The sequence below is a fragment of the Prinia subflava genome, chromosome 4 (assembly GCF_021018805.1).
Source record: "Prinia subflava isolate CZ2003 ecotype Zambia chromosome 4, Cam_Psub_1.2, whole genome shotgun sequence".
Lineage (NCBI taxonomy): Eukaryota > Metazoa > Chordata > Aves > Passeriformes > Cisticolidae > Prinia > Prinia subflava.
The window spans coordinates 61925749-61938974 of NC_086250.1; the positions used below are offsets into that span (position 1 = coordinate 61925749).

At 36.3% G+C, this 13226-nt stretch overlaps 1 protein-coding gene across 7 annotated transcripts in view; it reads left to right on the forward strand.

Moving 5' to 3' along the window:
* CCDC146 (coiled-coil domain containing 146) overlaps positions 1–13226 on the forward strand; it is a 65961-nt gene that overhangs the window by 47263 nt on the left and 5472 nt on the right. For 4 of the 7 annotated variants that reach the window (XM_063396928.1, XM_063396933.1, XM_063396931.1 and 1 more), the window contains 6 exons: positions 2402–2497; positions 3503–3673; positions 5421–5509; positions 5622–5786; positions 8098–8316; positions 8935–9163. In XM_063396928.1, coding sequence (XP_063252998.1) covers positions 2402–2497; positions 3503–3673; positions 5421–5509; positions 5622–5786; positions 8098–8316; positions 8935–9163 — 969 coding nt within the window. The remainder of the gene's footprint in view (positions 1–2401; positions 2498–3502; positions 3674–5420; positions 5510–5621; positions 5787–8097; positions 8317–8934; positions 9164–13226) is intronic. The other 3 variants (XM_063396934.1, XM_063396932.1, XM_063396930.1) reach the window with 3 other exon arrangements.

Genomic DNA, 13226 nt, shown 5'->3' on the forward strand with positions numbered 1-13226 from the left:
CATAAAGAGTTTCTATTCAGTATCAGCTAAAAGAATCTGGGAGAGGGTATTTTTGCTTGTGTTCCCATTGAGGAAATGTTCCTGGATGGAGAACCACAATTGTTTAAAAACATGTAATGCTAAAATCAAATGCCATAACTCACCAGCAGCTGTGGTTGGAGTTCACAGTCTGGGGTGAGATCCACCCCAGATTCTGAGTCTGGGCAAAAGGAATGCCATGAGAGACAGAAGTGGAATTCTAATCAGTATTTTACTCCAGCAGCTGCAGGATACTACTCTAATGCAAATAGGCCACAGCAACAGAGTTGTTTTAGCCCATCCTCCCTCAATGTTTTCTCTAATTCCTTTCCTGGCTCTGTTAGAAGAGCAAATGTGAAATCACTGCTCCTCTGCAGGGTGGCCAATTGGAATACAGTACTGCAGTAAGGAAGAGTCAAGTGGCCAGCTTGATTCTGCTTGGGTTTTGCTATATCAGAACAATTTTAATTTGTGAGACTTGGGAGCAAACCTAGCACTACAAATTAAAAAGCAGTGTTTTAAGTAGATGAAATTTCTTTAACTATATAAAACCCAGATTTACATTTATCCATTGTGATTCCAATTGAAAAAATCACAAGGATTAATTGTTTGTATAAATATGTGATTGCAACAGAAGCAACAGTACCTCAGTACGGTTCCCCAAATTTCTTCTTTTGAATCATATGCTGAGTGCAGAATGACTGGTTTGTAGAATAAGGAAATTACAGGAACACTTCCTTCAAATGTGTTTTTCTTGTTAGTAAGTTGTGAAAGGTCAGCTATTGCTAAACACCAACACTGTGTGTGAAAGAGAACTGCTGGTCCCCCTGTCTCCAGCCCAGAGCAGAACTGCTGCTCCTCTCCATGTGGGCCTTCTCTTTGGTCAGGCCAACATAGAGACAGCCAAAAGTGCCTAAGTCTAGCTCTCTTACATGAACAAAAGTCCTTAATGGATTAAATGTTAATGATTAATGTTTATATGAGCTTTTTACTTTTACACAGCAGAACTGGTAACTAATATATGCTCCACAGAAAAGCTATTTTGATCCCAACACAAGACTTAAAGTCACTTTCTTAAGACAGGCTTTACTGAATTTTAGTCAAATCAAATCTCAGAGCTGGCAGCTGCAACTAAAGTAACTTTACACTTTGACCTTTACTGTGTCTCTTATGTCCCTTTCCCATAACGCAAGTGAACAGCATTCAATTTTACAGTACTATCACAAAAGTGAAAATAACAATTGCAAAACATCTACCCAACAGTGTTGATTTATAGTGTTTTGGACTCTAACATCTGGTTGGATCTGAGCAAGATATCACAGGGTTGTGTGTATTAGCTTTGAATATCTTCCAGGTGTGTTGTTCAATGTAATTTTTCCCATCCGTATGAATTACAGATTTGCAATTAGAATAATTTGGTTTGGAAGGGACCTTTAAAGGTCATTTGGTCCAAACCCCTGCAGTAGGCAGGGACACCTCCATCTAGATCAGGTTACTCAGACTTGAATATTTCCACCTCTCTGGAAAACCTGTGCCAGTGTTTCACTACTCTTGTTGAACAAAATTCTTCCTTATATCTAATTGTCCCTCTTTTATTTTGAAATTAATATCCCTTGCCCTATCACAACTGGTCCTGCTAAATTGTTTGTCACCATCAAATATACAGAGGCAATATATGCCTTCATAGCTAAACAGATGCATTTATTTCTTGCATTCTTATAACCATGAAGAATTTTTAAGTGAGGTTAATCACAATGAGGCCAGTACAGCTTTTTGTCTTACAAATTATATCACATAAGTAGTCGTAGTGAGATTGATCAGATATATTTTAATCAGAGATAGTTTGTTTATGTATTCCTACACATACTTAATGTTAAAGTCTGATTGAATAAATGAATTTTCCCATCATGTATGTGAAAAAATAATACATAAGTGTTTGTGTTATTAGATTTGACTTTCTAGAGTCTAATGAAAATCCTACTGTAGTGACAAAAGGAAAAAAAAGTGATAGCTATTCTATGTAGATGTGAACTCTTTTTTTTCCTTTAGTAAGTTTAGAATTTCATTCTGAAAATCCTCTCTGAATTTAGGTGACATTGTTATGTACTTTCTCTCTCTTGTTTTTAATGACAGTTTAGTTGCTGAAAACCATAAACCTTCTAAATTTGTGAAGTTTAGTGTTCATAGCTCTTGAAAGAAAAATTTGAGAAACTTCAATAAGTTGCTGGGGATCTCTACTCAATGAAGCATTCTTTTACTAGTGATTATAAGAGGAGAGAGATTTAATTTCTTAATTTGTGTAACTACTATTAATACAGTATCTGCTGTTTATATTTTCCTCATTTTTTGTTTGCATCACTATGTGCTTGGTTTATTTTTGTAGGCAGAAATTAACTCAAAAACCAATGCAGTATTGTTAGAAAGACGACAAGAACTGCAGGAAGAGATTGAAACGATCAAGAGAGGTTTAGCTGAACAGGTGCTGAGTTCTGCTTTCTCGTATTTTTTCATTTTGACAGTTTTCTATCATGAGAATAAAGGGACTGTTTGAAGACAAAAAATAATGGGAGTTTCTAGCTGCAGCTTTCTGGTGAGAAAATGCAGCAGTTATTTGTTCAGTTTTAAAGACCACCTGTCTTTCATTGTTAAAAATATTTTTTGGTATTACTGACCACATACTAGAAAGTAGAAAGCAAATCTACTTTCTAGTTTAAGGTTTTCTGGATGTTGTTGATGACACTGCAGCTAGAAATACATTTTTATAGATTTCCTTTGGATATGAAAACACGTCTTGTTGCAACAATAAAACTCAGCATTTGTACATGAAGGTTTTTCATGTTCACAGTTGTGTCATTTGTGGATGTCTGTCTGCATGCAGCACAGCCATACAGAGTGTGGAAATGCAGATCCCTGCATTACAAGAGCATTAGTACTTGCCACTACATAAATGACTTTATAAGAAGCAATCTATTTCAGGCGTACATTCTTAAGGTCAAACCTCATCTTCTTACCTTTATATCCATTTTCTGGATGTGGTTTTTTAAATTCATTATCTGTTGGCAAGCTGCTTGTACTTGGATAACTGTGCATTCCAGTGCCTACATGTCATTCTTTGGGATATGTAACTTGTGTGCTGTGGACAGGCATGCAGTCAGTGGAGCCTAGGAAGCTTCCATTCATCTCCTCCCGAAGACGTGACACTGAACCCACTTAAAGATTCTATAGCTATAAAGATCCATTTTGTCCAATGGGCAATAGGTGAAAGATGCTAGACTGAGGACAGAAATTCTCCTAGATGATAATATATTCTGAAATATTATTATAGGGATTGTGCATGGTGTTTTAAAGTGGTTTTTATTACGGTTTTAAATCTATGTAGTCTGTATATTTGTTTACGTTGCAGATAAACCCAAAGTATTTTCAACTTTGGGTTTGCCAACACTGATACATTGTTGCATTAGGATTTAAATGTAATCTTCTCTAGGAAATGATATCAGATATGGATGCCCGCGTGTTAGAAGAATGCATTGCTGCAGAACACTTGCTTTTCAAAGAGCAGGAAAAATGCAGAAATGAGTTATCCACACTTACACATCTGACTTGGCTCAGAGCTGATGAGAGGCAACTGAAATGCAGGAATGTTCAGAAAGCCAAGGTAAAAAATTATGTATTTGGAAGGCTGTTCAAAATTACAAGCTATTATAGGGAGAAATTAAATTACTAGTAAGGGGAGCCCTCATTTCCCACCCTAGCTTTGAAGTTCCATCTGAACACTGGAAACTCACAGTACCGTGGTGTTTTATTGGTAATTTGTTGTGCACTGCAGTATGTTAAATGTGACTCCATAATTGAAACAAGGTATTTGAAAGGACATTTTGAGAGTGTCCAAAGGAGGGCAATGAAGATGGTGAAGGGCCTTGAGAAGGAGCTGTATGAGAGTGGCTGAGGTCACTTGGTCTGTTCAGCCTGGAGGAGATTCAGGGGAGACCTCACTGCAGTTACAACTTCCTCATGAAGAGGAGGGACAGACACTGATCTCTTCTCTGAGGTGACCAGTGACAGGACCTGAGGGAATGGCCTGAAGTTGTGTTGGGGAAAGTTTAGTTTCAGTATTAGGAAAAGGTTCTTCACCCAGAGGGTGGTTGTGCACTGAACAGGCTCCACAGGACGGTGGTCACAGCACCAGCCTGACAGAGTTCAAATGTTTGGACAATGCCCTTGGGGAAATGGTGTGACTCTTGGGAATGGTGCTGTGCAGGGCTGGAGTTGGTCTTGATTCTGGTGGGATCCAGCTCAGCACTTTCTGTGATTCTGAGATTCTGTGATTTTCTTTTAAACCCATGGGATAAAATGAACGATTTGAAAGAAAGAGGCGGAATAGCAGACAACCTCACCTGAGAGTCTCAGAAGTAAAACTGTGTGGTTTATTTTACAAATATATGCACATTAGAAGATAGACTGAACTACTACTCATTCCAAAGTGAGGCAGAAATTTCTATTTTGCTGTTACATTTCAAGACATAAATAATTATATTGATCTAGAGAAAGAGGGAAACAAAACTTTTCTATGACTAGTCGTTGTGTTTGCTGCCTGCATTTTTCTGGCATGACATGTGCTGTGATGTCACAGAGAATTTACTAAATAACAAATTGCTATATGGGAACAAGGCATTGATGTTTCCAAAATGTATGTCTGTAATCAGATAAATTAGATAAGCTACCCTTCTACTCTCTTGGGAAACCCTGACTGTTTATAAAAATAAACAAACATGTCAGTCCATATACAAATAAAACAAATAAAATAATACAAATTCAGGAACACACAGACAAGCCCAAAGTTGTAACCCATCATCCACCAGCTTTCCCTAATACCAATCTCCTCCTGCTGATACCAGTGGGAGGGGAGAAAAGGCCTGTCAGTTTAAGATTGATGGCCCAGGCTATTGAGGACTGAACACAACTGGAATCAAAAGACCCAGAAAATTAACAGAATGCAATTCTGCTCAAACATCAGTGATGGTTTAAAAGACAGATTTGAATAAAAAAGAAATTTTATTTATAAAGGTACAGTTTCGATGGTTTATATGCCAAATAATCATATAGTGATGGACTCGACAGGCTGATCAGTAGAAACAGTGCAACTCCAGATAGAGGGAACCAAGCATTTAAGATTTGGCATCAAATTATCTGCATTACTGATAGTCATTTTAAGCTAAATATAAATGGAAAACCTGTGTTTTTTATGTTGTTGTAATAAAAACATTTCATTATAATAAGAAAAAGTTCTTATAATAATGTTCCCTCACTGTCTTTTTCTCATCCAAGAGTTGTTCTGGATGATTTCATTGAAGACATGTCTCTAATATATCTAAAGTGCTTACTAAATTTTATCTAAATTTCAGATTCAACTCCAAAGTATTGTTAAGGAACTAAAAAGAAAGGATTCTGAACTAAACACCTGTAAAAAGATGAAAAAAGAAAACCAAAAAGAGTAAGAAAATAATAATATGTTATCTAAAAAAGTCTTCTAAAGCAACTTTTATCCAAGTAATGCACGCATAAAAGGCTAATAATTATTTCGTTCACACATCTCATTTCTTCAGACTCCAAGAATTTACTAGCATGTATGATCTCATGCAAATTGAAAAGGAAAAATGTGTACAATTGATGCGTACTGCTCAGTGGAAAGCAAAGGAAGCTGAACACCGACTAAAATTGCTGGAAAATAATATAGAAAATTTAAGGAATGCTGTTATGATCAGGGAAAGGTGAGTTTAATGTACACTGTTGTTCACAATTGCAGAAATTTAAGTCTGGAAAAAATCTTACAAGGGAGTCTATTCCATCTTCAGTTATGCCCATATCATCTTTGATAGTTATTATACTGATTTTTAAAATCTGATTAAAACAAAGGCATTTAGAAACATCTCTTTGTAACCTGTCCCAATTTCTTATCCCACTAACAATCCACAACTAGCTTGAGCATCACTGCTTGGGCATCACTGCTTGTCAGAAAGTAGTTTTGAAGTTTGGCTACTCTCCCAGTTTCCCATCCTTTATATCACAGCTCTTGGATCTCTCAGGGTTTGCATTAACATGCTATTTCATTCCATATGAGCAATACTGTTGCACTCACATTTGCTGTCCATATAGAAAAAGAGATCTGACACATATGATTTCCTAATGAAGTGGTACAGGGAACTATTAAATGAGTCACTAGCTAGGAATGTGGCTGTCTAATTATGAAATTAGAACAAACTGGAGATTTTGGTTCAAACTCATACTGAAGTTTATTAGATAACATTTATTTCAGATAAAATGTGGTTTCAATTTCCAAACAATCTTAGACAAAATCAAAGGTTACATTCACAGCAAAGATAATGAGGCAGAATACATGGTGCTTGCAACTCTCTTTATTCCTAGACCATTACTTAGTGGTGATATATTTTTTGTCATCCTAATGATGAAATTCTGCAATATGGACAGAATTACAATGTCTTGGAAATCTGTACTTGGGCAAGTAGGGAGACAGTGAATAGCCAGCTGTGTAAGCAAAACAGGAAAACCAAAACTGAGTAGTTAAAAATAAATTTTTATTTTCTGAAAACTTCATTATTTGGTGCCAAAAAATTGCTCAATCAGACAAAGTATACACTAAGTATTTTTTTGTGAATCTCCTAGTAGTTTGGTTTCAAAGTCATGCTAGAGATATCTAAAAAAGAAGTAGAACTTCAGTCATCGAAGTGATTTTGTCAAGGTGTACAAGCTGACATTTTGTGCTAAAATGTTGAGGCCTTCCCAGCTGATGAAAGAATGGGAAAAAAGGCTAATAAGACATATTTTGTAGAGATACCAGAAATATATAAATATTATTATTAATGTCCCTGCTGGGTACAGATCTAACAGATATTTTGGGCACTGCAAAACTAGATTTAAAACTAGTCAGAGGTATTGAATTTTCAGTAACTCTCTCACCTATGAAAAATATTTTTAATCCTAGTAATAGATTTTAGTATCAGTACCACTGACTTCACTGCGACCTATGCAATTTGGAGGAAAGAGTATCAGTCCAAGTAAAACAAGAAATTCTCAAAAAATACTTAAAACACATTGCATTTCTGCTATACCATTATACTTTCAGTCTGAAGTTTGACTTACAGAAGTTTAATTAAATTCAGTAACACATTGTAGTATTCAAAATGTTATCCATGTGGGGGAAATGAAAGAAAGCAGCTCCCTGCCCTGTATAGAGCTAATCAGCAATTTAATGATGGGGCCTATAGGGGAAACTATTTCATCTGCAGGTCTGTATTTTACCAGGAGGCTTTGTTTCTCCTTTCACTACCTCTTTTGGATGTTGTATCTTCCTGGTGTAGATAAACTTGTGTCTTGATCCAGAAGTGATACCACAGGTCAAATGCAATAACTCTAAATTCTGTGTTGTGAGGTAGTAAATACAATAGTCCATTTGGTGACAAGAATATGTCTTTTAAATGAGGGAATATCATCCAGTGATAAACAAGGATGTGAAAATAATGACATCTGTTCTTTATTTTTATGTGATCTTGTCACTAACCTCTCACTATGCTTTTTTTTTTTAATCTGTCAAATGAGCAACCTAATAATTTTCTTTCTTGTGTTAATGTTGTGACACATTGTTTTAGAAACAATAAATTTGGAGAACTTTGAGTTGCAACTGCAAAATAATTTAAATATTGCTATTTAACTAGAATGAATGGCAAAATTTCTACACATTAAGACTTTTCATCACAGTTTATGCCCATGCTCCTAAATTTTATTTTTTATTGCTACTTGGGCTACCTGGTAGAGATTAAAAGAGCTGTAATGCAGTGCTCCCTATATAACACTTTTCTTGAGCCAGAATCCTGTTCTTTGCAAGCTGGAAAGAATTTGCAAAAAAACCTTCTCTTAGAGAGTCTTTCTTCTTTTTGTAAAGCTTCTGTGCAGCAGAGATATAGAGGAGCCTTGTGTGCTTGAGAAATAAATTAAGGCTCTGCTTTTATTTGCTGAAATTGGTTTCAAATTGAAAGGATTAAAAATATTTCTGTTATGTTAAAGAAAATTGCAGGAAGTGTATCTGAAGATTAAAAAGAATGAGAGAATGAAAGAGTTGATGAAAAAGGATTGTGCCAAAATTGTACAAGACATTCTAGAGAATAAAGAAAAGGAAAAGTATTTGAATGTTGACAGACTTACCACTGCAGCCAGACACATTCAAGAGGAAATTTTGCAGCTACGCAAAAAATGTGAAAGGGCTATTGAGCAACAAAATGAGAGGTACATTTGTAAATTTGAGCTAAGGTAGTGTTTAATTTTTACATTCATGAAGAAACAATATTTTTCAGCTTATGGGCATTCCTCATTAGCATTGCTAAAGGTCTGTGGCACTGCCATGTTTTGCTGACCAGTCCCCCTCACTGCGCTGCCAGTGCTACTTTGCATTATGTGAATGTTTCTCCACTGGTGATCATGCTCATCTTCAGAATTGTTATTCAAAAAATGTGGTATTCAGCCTGGCTGCTGAATGGCTTGAGGACTTGTAGCCTCCTGCTCTGTTCATGCCTTGTGCACAGATAAGGTATCTGCAAAATTCAGATTATCTAGATCTCTCTGACATTAATCCAGTTTTAAATGCTGTGGAAGGCCAGAAGACCTTAAAAATTATGTGAGAGACAAGACTAAACTTTCCAATAGTTAGTTTTCTGATTTTCACATTGCAATTATTTTGTTACTTATTTAAAATGTTGTCATTACATCAAAATAATATTTGTGAAAACTTCATACACTTTCACAGATTATTACTATCTTTTAAGTTCACTTTATGTTCTTGAATGGAATATACTGAATATTACTTATTTTTTAAAAAATAATATTTTAATTTTGGCTTTATTTCAGTGGTCTTTTGCTCAGAGAACGAGAAGAAGAACTAGGCTTTTTGTATGAAAAAATAAACAGGCAAGAGGTGTTGTGTAGAAATGCAGATATGAGGATGCAAGTTATGGATGAAAAGATCAGTTTTCTGAAGCTGAAGGTAGCTGAGAAAAAAAGAGAGGTTAAGTTGTGTCTTAAACAGCTCACAGTGAAGAATGCCCTGGATGCAAATCTGGTGAGACTTCGGACGCAGGTTGGTGTTAAAGGAAGCCTTACTTACTATCATTCTGTGTTTTAAAATTTAAGGTGATTTCATTTAAAAAAAATGGATTTAAAAGGTTTATTAAAACAGCAAGTTCAGTAATACACCTGTGTAGCAAAACACTGATACATGTTTTTAACTTGACATATATGAGTTTCTATGCTTATGTGTAACTGGCTCGTGCTCTTTGTCTCACACACGCCAAATGTTCCCTGGGTATGGAATTCCAGCTAACCCACCCCACAGCCTGAAATGTCACTATGACTAAGCTGGAGAATGGGAGTCATGGGGGAAAAATGGGACTGTAGATAAAATTTGTTAAAACTGTATTGATGGAGTAGGTGGAGGGGTGGGAGATACACTTAGACCATCAAATTTCTGAAATAATAACTCAATTCACACTTGACCCTGAGTCTACTCTGGAAACTCTGCTGCCTACAATGATATAATCCACATATCCTTTCTATTGCACAAAAACAGTGTAAGTTTTAGTTCTAGTCACAAAATAGCATTAAATAGCTAACAAACTGCAGTGCTTGGGACATTCTTTCCTTGCTTTCTGAAATGGCTCATTTACTTTTGACCTTATCTCCAGATGGTAATTTTTCCCATGCATGCTCTGTTAGTGCCTGCACAAAATCATAAAGTGGGATGTACCATGGCCTTTCAAACTCGCATTAAGGGAGCTGTGGCTCCCTGTTTAATAGTGCTTGCACTATTCTCTTACTTCTGGCCTTTTGAAGAAATTGTATACTCTGCTACAAGAATAAAACATAGAACATGTTTTAATACCTCATGCAAATCTTGTCCCAAAGAACTTTACAGGGCCATTACAGATTTAAACAATGAACCGAGGCAGTATTAAAACAAACAAACAAACAAAACCAGAAGCTGTCTAAAGGAAAAAAACTTTAAAGATTCTAAAGTTTTCAGGTCAGATTTAAAATGAGACGGTGAGTCACTGACTCAAATACAGTAGTAGCAAAATGTCAATCATGAAACTTTGCTTTTTCTGTTCTGCATTCCTGCAACTTTCTCCTTTATGATGATAGTTCCCGTGAAACCTAAAATCACTATTAAAAGGAGGTTATTGTTGGAGGTGCTTTAAATCTTTTTTGCAATGTTGACATAAAATTAAAAAGTATGAAAACACAGAGTGGTGTGATATTATGCATGCAGTAGTCTTAATAAATGTTCCCAAGTCAGAGGTTTTCCAGTGAACAATGGCAAATAATCTGTTATCAACCTTTAACTAGATACTGTAATTACTGAATATTACATAGCTTAAACTGGCTTTTAACTCATTCATCTCCTTGTGCTCCACCATTATGGCATTAATACTCTTACTTCCACTGCCAATAGGAATTAAGTCCAATGAGAAGCAGTTTCAAATTGTTTGGCATTGTCTCTGTGATTTAAACAAAATCCATAAGCCCAAATCTGAATTCTGGTGATGGTTACCAAATTCACACTGCTGGTTCCTGTACTGATTGCAGATTCAACCCCATCTGACTCAGCTTCTGTTCAGTCACCAGGGTCACAGACTGTCTGCATTAGGCAGGCTGAATCCTGTACCTGTGCCTCTTTTATCCTCCCCTTTTCCTACCCTTCCTGCCTCCTTCAGTCTTCGGCAATACCAGACCCCTTTGAAGCAAGTGCTAGTAACATGGACTAGGTACTTTTCATTATTATCAATGAAAAAAAATCAGAAATATTTACAGACTGCAAAAACTGACCCATCATCTCAGCAGCTGTAGTGCCCATTGGGAAGGGGAAAAGCCCAGATCAGGGCTGTGTGCCCGTTCAGCAAGAACAAACACTTCACCTGGGTCTCCTGCATTCCACGTCAGCTGCTTGATCATCAAAATGAAGGGTGTTCCACTTGTATGCTTTTCATCAGAAGCTGCAAATTTCCATAAAACATTGGTGAATAGTTAAGCTAAAAAATACCATCATCTGAGCCAAGGCCAGATCTCTTCTAAGCAAGTGCAAGTAACATGGACTAGGTAGGCTTGCTAACATTAAGGTAAAGATTTAAAAATAAAATTATTTACAGGCACTTCTTTACACAAAAAAGTATCTGGTGAGATTATAAGGCAGTTTTCTCTGGGCATAAAACTATGTAACTTTTAATTGGGACTGCACATCAAGGAACTGTTCCTGCTGGCTGAAGTGACCCATAAAAACTAATCTACCTTCATGCATCAGTGAGAAATACTTAGCATTAATCATTAATTAGTCCAACACGTAGACCTGCTGAGCTGTCATGGTGCTGTAGATGGGACTTCCATGCCTTAGAGCTCAGGCAATGTACAAGGATTGTCAGTTTATTTGAGGCATTTGGCAACATTTGTCCAGGTTTTAATACATGAAAATCTCCAGACTATATCACCACATCATAGAATAATGGAGCTAGTAAAGGGACAAAGACTTTATCAAGGCAATCTGCACCCACAACAACATTGAATTGCCTGTCATTCCTAGGAGAGCTAAATTGTGCTTTCAAGCCACCACTGAGAAACAGGTTTCCCCAAGCAAGCTATCCTAGTCTTTCATTAACAGCAGAAAAATGTTCATGGAGTTTAGCCCAGACCTTTCTTGCTGTGGTGTAAGAATATTGTAATTTGTATTCTGTCCTCCAGGGACATGACAAATGGACCATTCTTTTCCTTTCTGCAACACCTAATGTTACTGGAAAGACATTAATCATGTTCCTCTCCCATCTTTTTCTAGGCTACACAACCTTGCTTCTTTTAATCAGCTCTTAGAGATTTTTCTTAATCATTTATTTTTCTGCCTTTCTTTTAGTTTTGGCAAGGTAGCCTTTATTTGTCTTGAGGTGCAGTGCCTGGCACCTGTGGCTGAGAGTGAAAGGATTCATTCAGGCATCTTGCAGGTTACATTCTAGCTTATTTTTTACTATTATCTTTTTGGTTCAGACCTTTTCTCAGACAGAGGTAATTTTGAATTTGAATCTTTTCCAAAAAACACTTGCAGTCTTTCTGAGCTTAATCTCATTCTACTGATGAGGTATTTACTGTATATTTTAATCAAGAACCCATTTATTTTGCTTGTTTGTGAGAATATCATAAGAAATATTAAAGCTACATAAAAATCAAAATGTATACCTACTATTTGTCATCCATATACCTGTGAAATTATCATAGTAGACATTGATCTGGTTTGGTATGACTCAACACACCCGTGGTGGCTGTTATCCCTGTCCTTTTTCTCTTCTTGATATAAAGAAAACTTAATTATGTGTTCCAAATTTATTCTTCAGAAAGTGAAATTACCTATGGTTCCATAGCTCCATCTGCCCCACCTCCCTATTTCTTAAAATAGTTTTTTATTTGCCCTTTTCTAGTGCTGTATATACCTCACCTACCTTCTCTGAGATTTCAAATAAAGCACCCAATATGCACTTTTCAGACCAGTTGCTTTATCTAGATGTGTTCCCTCCTTCAACAATTCCTCCTGACTGATTATAGTCCAATGTAGAAAAGCCTCTCTTCTACAGTCTTTTCCTATCCCCTGTATCAAATCCACTCTAAGAAAGAAAGGATTTTTAAAAATTTTAACACTTAGAATCTCTTCTAACTCAGATAGTCTTTTCCAAGGAAAACACTACAAATTAGTAAAAAAATAAAGAAAAATGCCTGTAGTGACGTTTCTTAAGCAGACACAGAATAGCATGGTTATCTCTAAATGCACTTCAATGCTTTTGGATTGGCTTGCATCTGATCACTTCCCATTCATATTGCATTTCAAAGTAAGGCTAGTATTTACATTTAACGTGAAACTTTTTAATAGCTTTTGGACAGTGGTTTTGGTGCAATAGTCCTTCTCTAAATTAACTATTCAGTCCTGCAAAATTTTCCTTGGTGAGCTGCCCCTAATCTCATTAAGATACCACTGCCTCCAACAAGGCATTTTCCCCTGAGTTAGTGGTTGAGAAATTTGGCCCCAGATAGAGATCATGGGAAGCATATCTGCATCCTGCTGTTTGTGCTGGCCCTGCTTTTACATTCTTCCTTTCTGTGTATCTTTGGGG